The sequence below is a fragment of the Carcharodon carcharias genome, chromosome 11, assembly GCF_017639515.1.
Source record: "Carcharodon carcharias isolate sCarCar2 chromosome 11, sCarCar2.pri, whole genome shotgun sequence".
NCBI classification, from domain to species: Eukaryota; Metazoa; Chordata; class Chondrichthyes; order Lamniformes; family Lamnidae; genus Carcharodon; species Carcharodon carcharias.
This window is the reverse complement of record NC_054477.1, coordinates 41069679-41085117: the sequence shown is the minus strand read 5'-3', so window position 1 is coordinate 41085117 and position 15439 is coordinate 41069679. Positions and strand designations below refer to the sequence as shown.

General features: G+C 41.9%; 1 protein-coding gene across 2 annotated transcripts in view; it reads right to left on the bottom strand.

Annotated features, from left to right (window-relative positions):
• The window catches only part of LOC121284286 (zinc-binding protein A33-like), a 41786-nt gene extending 27252 nt beyond the window's left edge, over positions 1-14534 (bottom strand). The window contains exons 1-3 of one of the 2 annotated variants that reach the window (XM_041199640.1): positions 14423-14534; positions 4204-4437; positions 1840-1862 (exon numbers count right to left, since the gene is read on the bottom strand). In XM_041199640.1, the coding sequence (XP_041055574.1) occupies positions 1840-1862; positions 4204-4437; positions 14423-14476 (311 nt within the window). In that variant the 5' untranslated portion in view covers positions 14477-14534. Of the gene's footprint in view, positions 1-1839; positions 1863-4203; positions 4438-14288 lie in introns of both variants that reach the window. The other variant, XM_041199639.1, reaches the window with a different exon arrangement.
• Positions 14535-15439: the final 905 nt, after the last annotated feature.

The window sequence follows — 15439 nt, the reverse complement described above, 5'->3', positions numbered from 1 at the left end:
TTACTTGGAGCTGGTGTACTTGGTCACTGCCTTTGTCCCTTCCGACATGGCATGCTTGGCCAGCTCCCCGGGCAGTAGCAGGCGCACGGCGATCTGGTTCTTCTGGGAGCTGATGGTGCTGCACTTGTTGTAATGGGCCACACGGGAAGCCTTACCCATGATCCGCTCAAAAATATCGTTCCCAAACAAGTTCATGATGCTCAGGGCCTTGGAGGAAATGGTGATGTCGGGGTGAACCTGCTTCATCACTTTGTAGATGTAGATGGAGTAACTCTCCTTCCTCGACCTTCGTCGCTTCTTGCCGCCTTTTGCTCCAGGTTTCTTCAAGGATTTCTTGGCTCCCCTCTTGGGACCTGGTTTCTTCTCACTGACCATCTTCAGTGATAGTAGATTCAATAGGTCCTAGACCCAACCATCTTCAGCTGCTTCATCAATGACCCTCCTTCCATCATAAAGTCAGAAGTGGGGATGTTCGCTGATGAGTGCACAATGTTCAGCATCATTCACGACTCCTCAGATACTGAAGCAGTCCATATCCAAATGCAGCGAGACCTGGACAATATCCAGGCTTGGGTTGACAAGTGGGAGGTAACATTCATGCCACACAAGTGGCCAGGCAATGACCATCTCCAACACGAGAGAATTTACCCACCACTCCTTGACATTAAATGGCACTACTATCACTGGATCCCCCACTATCAACATCCTGGGGGTTACCAGTGACCAGAAACTGAACAAGACCAGCCATACAAATATTATGGCTACAAGAGCAGGTCAGAGGCTAGGAATCATGCGACAAGTAACTCACCTCCTGACTCGCCAAAGTCTGTCCACCATTTACTAGGCACAAGTCAGAGGTGTAATGGAATACTCCCCACTTGCCTGAATGAGTGCAGCTCCTACAACACTGAAGAAGCTAGACACCGTCCAAGACAAGGCAGCCCACTTGACTGGCACCACATCCCCAAACATTCACTGCCTCCAACACCAAGGTAAGTAGCAGCAGTGTGTACCATCTAGAAGATGCACTGCAGGAATTCACCAAGGCTCCTTAGGCAGCACCTTCCAAACCCACGACCATTACCACTTAGAAGGATAAGGGCAGCAGAGAGATGGGATTACCACTGCCTGGAAGTTTCCCTCCAAGTCACTTATCATCCTGACTTGAAAATGTATCACCATTCCTTCACTGTCGCTGGGTCAAAATCCTGGAACTCCTTGCCTAACAGTGCTTTGGGTGTAGCTACACCACATGGACTGCAGCGGTTCAAGAAGGCAGCTCATCACCACCTTCTCAAGGACAATGAGGGATGGGCAATAAATGCTGGCCAAGCCAGCGAAGCCTACATCCCGTGAGTGAATAAATAAATAAATAGATGGACTGATCTTTTGTGGTCCAGACTGGATGTGTTGCTGCTTCTCTTCCATTAAAGTCAGTGAAGGTAAAACGCAGGAGGGATGTAAAATGGGCTGCCAAGTCAATATCACCTGTTTCAAGGCAAGATCTACGTACATGCAGACAGAACAATTGCAGTGCATTCAGGGCTATATATGCCTTCATACTGGCTACATGAAAAGGATTGTACTTAGGCTACAAACATGTACAAAATGGCCAGTGAAGCCACCCTGAATGAGGTAGGCCTAGAAGGGGAACCTCAGTTTTACTTAGGCAAGTTGGGCAATACCGTCTTCCAAACCATTGCAAATTATTAGAAAAAAACTATTAAATATACAATACTTTGCATTATATTTAATAAATCAGAATGTTTGCACAATTAGCCTTAAATTGTGTAACCCTTATAATTATAATTTGGAAAAACCAAATGAATTCTTACTTACCGATATTCATTACAGTTTGCTCCCTATAGGAAAGATAGCAAAAATGTTTCAATTACATAGCACAGAAAAGGTTCTTTCAGCTCTACAGCTTCACTCAAGTCACCTCCTATTCTTCCTCAACTAACTTGATCAGCATAATACTCTATTCCCTTCATCCTCATATGCTTATCTAGATTCCCCTTTAATGCGTCTATACTATTCACCTCATCTGTTCCCTGTGGTAGTGAGTTCCACATTCTCAGCACTTTCTAGGTTCTAAGATTCCCCTGAATGCACCCCTAGCTGGTTTCCTATCTGCCACTCTTCGTAAACTTGAGATCATCCAAATCTCAGCTGCCCATGTTCTAACGTGCACTAAGCCCTGTTCACCCACCAACCCTATGCTCACTGATTATATTGGCTCCCAGTTAAAAAATGCATTGCTTTTAAAATTCTCACTTATTTTCAAATACACCTTTGGCCTTGACCCTCGATATTCATGCCACACAATTGCTAGGCAATGATCATCTCCAACAAAAGAGAATCAAACTATCTCCTGCTGGCACTCAGAGACATTACCATCACAGAATTCCCCACTATCAACATCCTGGGGGTTACCATTGACCAGAAACTTAATTGGACCAACTGTATAAATACTGTGGCTACGGGAGCAGATCAGACACTGAGAATCCTGAGGAGAGTAACTCCCCAAAGCCTGTCCCACCATCTGCAAGAGTGTGATGAAATACTCTTCACTTGTTTGGATGAGTGCAGCTCCAACAACACTGAAGAAGCTGGACACCATCAAGGACAAAGCAGTGCGCTTGATTGACACACCATCCACCAATCTAAACATTCACTCCCTCCAACATCAACATCCAGTGACAGCAGTGTGTACTATATACAAGATGCACTGCAGCAACTCACCAAGGCTCCTTTGACAGCACCTTCCAAATCTGCAGCCTCTACCACCTAGATGGACAAAAACAGTAGATGCATGGGAACAGCTGCAAGTGCAAGTTCCCCTCCAAGTCACACGCCATCCTGGTTCAGGACTATATTGCCATTCCTTCACTGTCACTGGGTCAAAATCATGGAAATTCCTTTCTAACAGCTCTGTGGGTGTACCTACACCAAATGGACTGCAGTGGTTCAAGAAGGTGGCTCACCACCTCCTTGTCAAGGGCATTTAGGGATGCACTCTGTAGGAGATCTCTGAAATCTCCTTCAGCCCTACAAACTCCCTGGATCTCTACTCTCCACAAATTCTGGGCTATTAAGCATTCTTGTTTTTAATCACTCCAGCATTGATAACTGTGCCTTCAGCAGCCTAGGCCCTAAGCTCTGGAATTTCCTCCTTTTATCTCTCCGACTTTCTATCTCTTGCCTCACTTAAGTCACTCCTGAAAACCTTCTTCTTTGACCAAACTTTTGGTCATCTGACCCAATATATCCTTATGTGATTCAGTGATCCATGATGATCCTGTATAGGAAGTCTTGTGGTGCAATGAGTAGTGTCCCTGCCTCTGAGCCAAAAGCTCCAGGTTCTAGTCCCACTCCAGGAGCTGATGGCTAAAGAAGTTGTGTTCATAAATGTGGCCAAACAGGTGAATATCAACTTGTAAATCCTTCCATCATACGCCAATGCAATTCCATGCTAATGGCAGTCGGTAAAAGTAGGAGAAATTCTTGCCATTTAATGAAAAGAATATTGAAGCCTCTACCATCACTATCAATAGCTCCAGGCTACAAGCATGTAAAAACATATGTTGTCACAGCAACTCAGACTTCTTGGGGAGCCAGTCTGCTGGGTGACCAGTGTGGAACGTATTGGTGCCAACAGCACCGGGGTTTAATTCTGGCTGGGGTGGATTCAAGACCTGCCTCCTTGCCCTATGCATGGTGGAGCATGAGGCGTTGTCAGCTGGACCTGCTTTCAGCAGAGACCTGAAGAAGAAGAATGGTCCTTTGAAGGCCCCTGGAACTTTTTACTTAAGTTAAAAGTCCTAATAAATGCATTTGATTTCTTGGTGACTGTCTTATTTTGATGACCTCTATATTGCTCTTCAGCACACGTGGAAAAACTCTCTTTGTGCCTCCTCTACCAAAACATTCCACAATTTTAGGGGCCTCTATTAGATCACCCCTTAGCCGTTTGTTTTCAGGAAAAAGGAGAAACCAGACTGTTCATCCTTTCTTAATAGGTATAATGTTGGAATTCTAGTATCATCCTAGTAAATCCTTTTTGATCTCTCTTCAGTGCCTCTATATTTTTTTTAATAATTGTTCTCAAGCAAATCTGTTCAAAGAGAACCCATCTTTTAATGTTATGCATTAAGAATAATAGTGGATAATTCTCCTAGAAAATTATTAGAAATAAATTACCTTTAGAAATCTGAATGAGTCGCTCTGATTTAAAATGGTATTTATCTGCTCCGTAGTTCTGTTTAAGTCATCAAGCTCTTCCACCCAGTCTTTAGTCTGTGCTTCAATGTACAGTGTGGCAGCCTGTCGTTCAGCCTCAATGAACTGCAGGGTCTGCTGCTCATCATCTTCAATAAGTGCTTTAATCCCCTTATAATGCTGCATAGCTTTTTCTAGATATCCAGAGTATGCTGCCTATATGAATTAATAATCCAAAAATAAATATTTAGATATTTATATTTTCATTTAAGGATACTCTTTTAAATAAACAAAAATAAAGAATCAGGCAATCTTGAAAAATATTTAGTCTAACATTACTATAACATCAATAATGGTAACCATAAAATTATTGGATTGTTGTATTAACAATCTGGATGACTAATGTTCTAACACTTCACTAAGGGTAGAAAATCTGCCACCCTTAACTGGTCTGGCCTACATGTGACTCCAGACCCATAGGAATCTGGTTGACTTTTAACTGTCCTCTGAAATGGCCCAGCAAGCCACTCAGTTGTATCAAACCACAACAGGAAACAACGAGAAAATCGGACTTGGCGTTGACTTGGGCAGCAACACAATAAAAGAATCCCCATCTCAGTTAACCCTGCATAAGTCCTTCACAAACCCTTTGCCAAAATTGGGAGAGCTGTCTCACAGGCTAGTCAAACAACAGCCTGACATTGATATGTTGACAGAATCTTGCCTTTCAGCCAACATCCCAGACTCCTCCATCATTTCTAAGTATGTCCTGTCCCATTGGCACCAGAGGAGCTGGCAAAGTGGTATACAATCAGGAGTAAGTGGCCATCAGAGATCTCAACATTGACTGCGGACCCATGAAGTCTCAAGGCTTCAGGTCAAACACTGGCAAGGAAAATTCCTGCTGATTTTTACCTACCGCCTTCCCTCAGCTGATGGAGCAGTACTTCCCCATGTTGAACACCACTTGGAAGGAGCACTGAGGGTTGTAAGGGCACGGAATGGGTGAGTGACTTCAATGTTTATCACCCAGAGTGGCTCAGTAGCACCACTACTGACTGAGGTGACCATGTCCTGATGGGCATATCTACCAGACTAGGCATGCAACAGATAGAGAGCAAGCCAACACAAAGGAATAACCTACTTGACCACATCCTCACCAATCTATTTGTCACAGATGCATCTATCCATGATAGTATTGGTAGGAGTCACCCCAACACAGTCCTTGTGGAGACAAAATCCCAGTTTCAAACTGAGGACACAATCATTTGTTGTGTGTGACATTACCAGTGTCACAGACAGAATAATCTACCTGACAATGCGAAAAGTAGCTTAGGAATGTCATCTCCACAAATACCAGGGGAAATCCAATCCAGGCAATAACTATCCCATCAGGCTACAATAAAGTGATGGGAAGTGTCGTTGACAGTATTATCAAGCAGCACTTACTTACCAGTACCTTGCTGGCTGATGCTCAGTTTGGATTCTGCCAGAACCACTTAGCTCAGAGGTGAGGTGGGAGTGACTGCCCTTGACATCAAAACAGTATTTAATGGAGTCTGGCAACAAGGAGTCTTTGTAAAATTGAAATAAATGGGAATCGTAGGGGGAAATTCTCCACTGGCTGGAGTCATACCTAATATAAAGGAAGACAGTCGTGGTTGTTAGAGGTCATTCAACTCAGCCTCAGTATGTTGCTGCATGAGTTCCTCAGGGTAGTGCCCTAAGCCCAATCATTTTCAGCTGCTTCATCAATGACCTTCCCTCCATCATAAGATCAGAAGTGGGAATGTTCACTAATAATTACACAGTGTTCAGTTCCATTCACAACTCCTCAGATACTGAAGTAGTCCATTCCTACATGCAACAACATTTAGGCTTTGGCTGATAAGTGACAAGTAATACTTGTAACACAGAAGTGCTAGGCAATGGCCATCTCCAACAAAAGAGAGTCTAACCATCTCCCTTTGACATTGAATGGCATTACCATCACTGAATCCTCCTCCATCAACATTGTTGGGGTCACCTTTGACCGGAATCTCAACCGTATCAGCCACCTAAATACTGTGGCTACAAGAGCAAATATTTTGCCAGAAGTGGCTCATCTTCTGACTCCCCAAAGACTTTCCACCATACACAAGGCAGAAGTGTGATGGAGTACTTTCCACTTGCCTCAATGAGTGCAGCTCCAACAACATTCAAGAAGCTTGACACCATCCAGGACACAGCATGGCAACAGCTTTCTCTTACTCACTGACTACTTTTCCAAGTTTCTGATCACTAGACAATTAAAGGATACGATCTTAGAGGTCAACACATCTCAAAAAGGGTTAGGAGTGCGCATTATGCAAGATGGCAAACCAATTGCATTTGGTCCCAAAAGTCTATCACAAACTCAATCAAATTATTCGAGCACAGACTGTAAGACACTCACTCTGGTATTCGGTATCACACGATTCTACACATATCTATTTGGTGAATGATTCATTGTGGAAACTGATCACAAGCCATTGGAAATGATTTGGCACAAGCCACTGACAAATGCTCCACCCAGACTATAACGACTTCTGATATAAATACAGGACTACAGCTTCGAAGTCCATTACAAACATGGTAGCAAAATGATTGCTTCACACACACTGAGTACGTTACCTAATCCAAAAAAACTGCGGATGTCTCGCTAGACCTACAAGTAAATGGCGTAAACATTGACATAGAAGACATATTCAATGTCAATCTGATGAATTTTGATCAACATAAGTGCAGCCAATTTCAGGAAGGAACAGCAAAGGATCCACAATTGAAGGCATCATGGAGAGTTTTTGTAGAAGGTTGGCCTGATGCAATGCAAGAAACAGCAAACATCCTCAGATGTTTTTGGCCATACAAAGATGAACTAGGTATTTCAAGAGGCGTGATTTTCAATGGAAAACAGGTGCTTGTACCCGTAGCTCTTCGTCAGGATATACTGGGCAGTAACTTACAAGATCCAGGAGTATTTGGGAGGTTTCCCAAATATGCACTGGCGTTCCCCCCTGGAATTTCCCAGGTAATAGATTGCATGGCAATTGCCTGGGAAATGCAAACTTCTCATGGGAAGGTGCCCTTCATATGGAGCTATCCGTAAATTGCGATTTAAATCGTAAACTTCGGATGGTTCCGATTGTGTTACATCAGTAGTTAGCCGGAAAATGTTAGAAGAATTAAAACCACTTCTAGCTTCTGGGTAACTATTGAACAGACCCACACCAACCCCGCCTCAGGACTCCCCCAACAACCCCGAACCCTCAGGGAACTCCCCCTACCCCCCAGACCAGGCTCCCATAACTGCCCTCCACAAGAACCCACCCCGCCACGAGACTCACCCTGCCCCCTACAGATGTCCGCCAACTTCCAACGACCCCTCTCAGGCCCAGCCCAGCCCAACACCCCCCTACTCCGACAGCACGAACCACCTCCAACTAGCTGACAGCACCCCTGACTGGCCGACTCCCCCTGACTGGACAAACATCCCCCAGCTCCCACCCCCTGACTGGCCTGCCTCCCACACTCCTCACACCTCTGGCTAGCCAGCGGTCTGTTCCCTGCCCGCTCCTGGCCAATCACACCTGCATGCCAACCTAAAAACCTTGCCCCATGTAGAGAACCAGAAGGTTTCAACAGCTAGCCAGGCAACTAATATGGCTGATGATTACAAGCTTGTGCACAAGCCCAAACCCTATTTCTGTCATCTCCACAAACCCAGGAAGGATAGAAAATGGAAGAAGATCCAAGGTAATGCTCTGGGGACCTGGGTTCGCATCTCACCATAGCAGATGGTGAAATTTGAATTCAATAAAAATCTGGAATTAAAAGTCTGACAATAACCACAAAACCATTGCCGATTGTCATAAAAACCTATCTAGTTCAGTAATGTCCTTTAGGGAAGGAAATCTGCCATCCTTACCTGGTCTGGCCTACATGTGATCGCATACCCACAGCAATGTGGTTGACTCTTAAATGCCCTCTGAACAAGGGCAGTTAGGGATGGGCAATAAACGATGGCCTAGCCAGTGAAGCCTGATTCTTATGAACTAATAAAAAATAGAGGGACAGGAAGGCAAGCAGCCAGGAATGAGAAGGGGTAGCTGTGAATGCACTGGAATCTGCTCCTCAGAACAGAAAGGAAAGTTCTGAGGGTGGCAGTGAGGTCTTAAGGCCTCAGTGTTTCTATTACCACAAGGTAGGACATCTTCTTGTGAATTGCTGGAAGTTATGGGATAAATCTATAGGACTTAACAGGGTTCTCAAGATTGGTGCAGAGAAAGGGGCCCAAACGAAGAATACTACAGACCAAGCTGTAGCTCTGACTGCAGCTGTAAAGCCAACTACAAACACTGCTGTAAGGTGAACAAGATATCTGAAAGCTACAGGGAAATTCTTGAAAACTGTGTTAAAAAGCTGCTGGCTGTTTTGCTTTGGGGGAAAATAAGGAGGATCATCTGCTTGGGTAAAGAACACAACTCAGTCAAGAGCAAAAAATGAACGCAAGTTGCTCCAAAGTCACTCTACATTCTGAAATCGACTGACCACAAGTTTTCCGCGAAGTCCATCTGAAAGGTAGTTCAAGAGTCATCGATTGTTTCCCAGAACAGTGCTGAGAAACCAACTGCATAATCCTGTCATCCTTTTCCCTTGAACCATTGACTTTTAACCATTTGGCAGAATTCCTCTTTTTATTTTGGTGCGTGTGCGTGATTATATGTGTGTTAGGGAATTTAGAAAGAGTTAACTATTAGCTTTCATATTTCATACTGTATGTTAATAAGCTTTGCCTTTCTACTCAACAAGTCTGGTTTTATAATAAACTAATAATTGTTTTGTTTATTGAAGAAACCCGGGCATTGAGTAGTCATTCTGAGATTAATAGGTAAAGAACTTATGGCCATATAGCTACTGGAAGAATCATTTAAATATATGTTGTGACCTGAGGAGCAATGGAACTAGATACAGACAGTGCACTCCTTCCATCCCGGTCGTAATAATGGTAACCCTCCAGGATGTTGATAGTGGGGAATTGAGCAGTAGTAATGCGATTGAATGTCAAACGGAGATGGGCTGACTCTCTCTTGTTTCAATCACAAACAAGAATTTTAAACTTTTTCAAAGCCAACTACATTGGGATGAGGGGAGAGCTGGCTAAGATTGTTTGAATAAATAGACTAAAAGGTATGGAGGCAAGTAAACAGTTGGAAATATCTAGAGAAACAATTCAAAATATTCAATAAAAATAAATTCCATTGATAAACAAAAACTCACCGAGAAAGATCCATCCGTGGCTCTTGAAAGAGGTTAAGGAGAGTATTAGGTTAAAAGACAAGCCTTTAGTAATGTTGCAAAGAATAGTAGTAAGTTTGAGGAATGGGAGTGTTTTAGGAATCAGCAAAGGGCTACCCAAAAGTTGAAAAAAGGGAAAAAAATAAAATATGAGAGTAAAAGAAGCATAAATATAAAAACAGATTGTAAAGGCTTTTATAAATATATGAAAAGTAAGAGAGTAGCTAAAGTAAACATTGGTGCCTTGTAAGCAGGGACATGAGAAATTATCATGGGGAATGTGTAAATGGAAGAGGTATTGAACAAATTTTTTGTGCTGTCTTCACAGTAGAAGCCACAAGTTATATACCAGAAATAAAGAGTAACCTATGAGCTAATAAAAGTGAGGAAATTAAGATAATTACTAACAGCAGAGAAAAGTAGTGGAGAAACTCAAGGGATGCACTGGCTATGATTTTCCAAAATTCCCTAAATTCTGGAATGGTCCCAGCATATTGGGGGTTAGCAAATGTAACACCACTATTCAAGAAAGAAGGGAGAGAGAAAGCAGGGAACTACAGGCCAGCTAGCCTGACATCAATCACCAGGAAAGTGCCGGAATCTATTTTTAAGGAAGTCTTAACAATACACTTAGAAAGGCATAACAAGTCAACATGGTTTTACAAAAGGGAAATCATAGAACTATAGAACCATAGAAAAATTACAGCACAGAACGAGGCCATTCAGCCCATCTTGTTCATGCCAGCCCAGGGACACCCAGGTGCCCTTTCTAATCCCACCTTCCTGCACCCAATCCATAGCCCTGCAGCTTACAGCACTTTAGGTGCAGATCCACATACTTTTTAAAAGAGTTTAAAGTTTCCGCCCCTACCACCAAATTGGGCAGCGAATTCCAGACACCCACTACACTCTGCATAAAAAAGTTCTTCCTCATGTCCCCCCTACACCTTCTGCCACTTATCTTGAATCTATGTCCCCTGGTTATAGGATTCTCCATCAAGGGAAACAATTTTATCCTGCCCACTTTATCTATTCCCCTCATAATTTTGTACACCTCACTCAAGTCACCTCTCAGCCTTCTTTGTTCTAAGGAAAATAACCCCAACCTATCCAATCTCTCCTCGTAGCTACACTTTTCTAACCCTGGCAACATTCTTGTAAACCTCCTCTACACTCTCTCCAGAGCTATTACATCCTTCCTGTAATGCAGTGACCAGAACTGCACACAATACTCCAGTTGTGGCCTCACCACTGTTTTATACAATTCCAACATTATATCCTTACTTTTATATTCTATATCTCTGCCAATGAAGGAGAGCATTCCATATGCCTTCTTTACAACCTTGTCTACTTGAACTGCTGCCTTTAGGGACCTGTGTACTTGTACGCCAAGATCTCTCACTTCATCTACCCCTCTTAGTATATTCCCATTTATTTTGTAATCCCTGTAACTGTTTGACCTCCCTAAATGTATGACCTCATACTTCTCTATGTTAAAATCCATCTGCCACTTTACCGCCCACTCCACCAACCCATCTATATCGTTTTGGAGATTATGGCTATCTTCTACACTATCCATTACTCGGCCAATCTTTGTGTCATCTGCAAATTTCCCAATCGTGCCCCCCACATTCACGTCCAAATCGTTAATATATAACACAAACAGCGAGGGTCCCAAAACCGAGCCCTGTGGAACACCACTTGAGACAACTTTCCATTCACAAGGGCATCCATCGACCATTATCCTTTGTTTCCTGTTACAAAGCTAACCTTTTATCCAGTTTGCCACAGTACCCTGAATCCCATGGGCTTTTACTTTCCTGACCAATCTGCCATGTGGGACCTTGTCAAATGCCTTGCTAAAATCCATGTATACAACATCCACTGCACTAACTTCATCAACCCTTCTTGTCACTTCCTCAAAGAATTCAATCAAATTTGTAAGGCACGACCTTCCTTTAACAAATCCATGCTGACCATCCCTGACTAGTCCATGCCTTTCCACATGACAGTTAATCCTATCTCTCAGGATTGATTCTAATAATTTGCTTACCACCGATGTAAGACTCACTGGCCTATAATTGTTTGGGATTTCCTTTGATTCCTTTTTGAACAATGGAACTGTGTTTGCATTTCTCCAGTCCTCCGGTACCTCCCCTGTATCTAGTGAAAATTGGAAAATCATCCTCAGAGCATCTGCTATCTCGTCCCTGACTTCCTTCAGCAGCCTAGGAAACAATACATCTGGCCCTGGCAACTTATCAACTTTCAAGGATTTCAACCCTTTGAGTACTTCCTCTCTTTTTATGACTATCCCGTGCAATATCTCACAGTGTTCCTCCTAGACTACTATATCTACATCCTCCCTTTCCTTTGTAAACACGAAGACAAAATATTCATTCAAAACCCTTCTCACAGCCTCTGCATCTACGCACAAGTTTCCATCTTCATCTCTGATAGGTCCCACTTTTTTCCTTAACTAACCTTTTAGCATTAATGTATTGGTAAAACATCTTTGGGTTATCTTTAACTTTACTTGGTAATCTTTTTTCATGCCCTCTCTTTGATTTCCTTATATCCTTTTTTACTTCATCCCTGCACGTCCTATATTCATCTAGGCTATCTGCAGTACTTAGTTCTTTGTGCCTATCAAACCCTTTCTTTTTCTGTTTGATCTTCCCCTGTATTCCTCTAGACAACGAGGGAGGTCTAGATTTGGTAGTACCGCTCTTATATTTGTAGGGGACATGTCTATTTTGTACAATTAGGATCTCGCTTTTTAGTGATTCCCACTGGTTTTCATTGCTTTATCCTCCAGCAGTGCTGTCCAGTCCACTTCAGCCAAGTCCCTTCTCATTTCTGCAAAATTTGCCTTCCCTTAGTTCAAGACTTTTACCCCTGCCTTATCTCTGTCCTTTTCCATGGTAATGCTAAATCTAACTGAATTGTGACCACTGTCCCTGATATGGTCGCCAACTGTCACTTCACCCACTTGCCCTTCTTCGTTCCCCAAAACTAGGTCTAGAATTGCATCTCCTCTCATTGGGTTTGTCACCAATTGATTGAAAAAATTTTCCTGGACACACTGCATGAATTTTTCTCCCTCAGTGCCTCTTATATTGTTTGAATCCCAGTTGATATTAGGATAGTTGAAGTCTCCTCCTATTATTGCCCTCTTGTTCTTACAAGCAGAAATTTGCCTACATATTTGTTCTTCTAGCTCCCTTTCACTATTTGGGGGTCTGTAGTATACTCCCAGTAGTGTGACTGCCCCTTTTTTATTTCTAAGCTCAATCCACAAAGCCTCATTTGTTGACCCATTTAGTATATCATCCCTTCTCACAACTGGAATTGATTCTTTAACCATTAGCGCTACCCACCCCGCCCCTCCTTTTTTATCTCCTAATCTATCATGTCTGAAGACTCTATAACCAGAGATATTTAGCTGCTAGTTTTGTCCCTCCTTTAGTCAGGTCATGTTTGACAAATTTATTAGCATTTTTAGGGGATATAACTATTAGGGTAGATAACGTTGAACCAGTAAATGTAGTTTACTAGATGTAGTTTACTTGGATTTTCAAAATATATTCAGTAAGGTGCCAAGCAAAAGGTTAATACACAAGATAAGGGCTTATAGAGTTGGGAGTAATATATTAGTAAGAATAGAGGATTGGTTCATGGGCATGAAATGGAGAGAAGGGAGAAATAGAGCATGTTTAAGTTGGCAGGCTGTGATTAGTGGAGTGCCGCAAGGATCAGTATAGGGGCCTCAGCTATTTACAATCTATATTAATGACTTAGACAAAGAGACAAGAGTAATATATCTAAGTTTGCTGATGATACAAAGCTAGGTGGGAATGCAAGCTGTGGGGAGGACACAAAGAGGATGCAAAGAGATATAGACAAGTTAAGTGAGTGGACACAATGTGGCCGAGGGAGTATAATGTGGGGAAGTGAGAGGTTATTCACTTTGGTCATAAGAACAGAAATGCAGAAGATTTTTTAAAAGGTGTGAAACTGGTAAAAGTTGATGTTAAGAAAGGAAGGAACACCAAAAGTTAGCATATTGGTACAGCAAGCAATTAGGAAAGCAAATGGAATGTTAGCCTTCATTAAAAGGGTCTATATTCTCTGGAGTTGAGAAGAATGAGAGGTGAATTCATTGAAACTTTCAGGATTATGAAGGGGCTTGACAGGATACATACTAAGACGTTGTCTCCCCTGGTTGGGGAAGCTAAAACAAAGGGGCTCATTTCAGGGTAAAATGGCCTATCATTTAGGACTGAGAGGAAGAGAAATTTATTCACTCAAAGGGTTGTGAATCTTTGGAATTCTCTCCCCCAGCAGGTTGTGGATGCATCATCATTGAATATATTTAAGGCTAAGATAGACAGATTTTTGGTCTCTCAGGCATCAAGGGACATGGGGAGCAGGAGGAAAAGTGGAGTTGAAGCCCAAGATCAGCCATGATCATACTGAATAACAGAGCAAGCTTAACGGCTGTATGGTCTTCTCCTGCTCCTATTTCTTATGTTGTTGTCTTCACTCAAAAGACAATAATAACCACTAAAGTTTCATCTTCACTCAAATTAAACCTAACATATGTTATTCATATGATACACAACTTTACCTATATCTTATCCCGTATGTACATTTCTATAATATCATCTCAATTGTATGTCGAACTGTACTTCTCAGACAAAAATATTTGTTCCTTTAAATATATAATTAGCTTTTAAGATAACACTTACTAACACATGGGAATTCAATTCGCGAAGCCGTTTTACAGCTTCTTCTGTTTTTGTCTGCTTCACATTAAGCTCCTTCATTTTTTCCGTGAAAGCCAGCTGATAAGAAAGAAAAGGGAATTAATTACTGCACTCACCAGTAACCTGTTATTTAAACAAGTCCTGAGAAGTATTATATTGTGCCTCATCATAAGGCAAATTGCTTCATGATAACGCCTTCATGAAGTGCACAGTCATAGAAGAGATTTTCAAAAGAGCATTCAGTCATTAGTTCAAGCCTGATAAATGTCCTTTTAGCTGCTATAGCAACCATATCCTGTAGTAAGTTATCTAAGTTGTCATTATGCTCAGGGGAGCTGTGATGTTAGTCAGCTATACTGCATGGAGGAAGGTTTACAGTGCTTGTTTTGCATTTTTTCAAAGTCTTGATCATGCTGTAGTGCCTTCAAAAATAAGAGTGGAGGAGGAAAAGCAGCTTAGGGAGAGAAATAATCAATTAATGTCAAGGCCTTAATGAATCTCTCATACATAGAATAAAGAAAATCAAATAGCAACTTTCTAGGCCAACTTGCTTGCTGCTTCATAATTGGCTCTAGAGCTGGTGTCAGCAGGATTCCCAAGCAGGATTTACCTTCTACCTTACTGGGTAGAAGTAATGCATGCCTCAAGGAGCAAAAAGTAGGAGGAAAAATAAAACTAACACTTCTGAACAATCTGGAATCATAAGGTATATGGCAAAATCTTCTTTATGGATTTTAAACTGTTTTGTTTCAGCACCTGAGAAACTGTATGCAGCTGTAAATCAAAATGGATCAAAGGCCAGGGCAATGCAAGCAGGACAGTGAGGAATATGCCAATGAATTTTCTGTGGTAATATTTTGATTTAAGTGTTTACCTAAATTGGAATAAGTAGTAGTCTCCAGTGTGGTTGAGCTCATATAATTAACCCAATTGTTTTGCAAAACACTGAGAAAGCAAGCAGAAATTTATTTCCATATTTTTTCAGACCTATTCATAGTAAATTTGAATTTTACAGTTTGATTAAGGCTGTAGTCATAGCAGGGAATCAGAATAGGTCCAAAGCTGATTAGATATATCATTAATAATTGGTGGGTTTTGATATTGTATTAAAACTATCAATTACAATCAACATC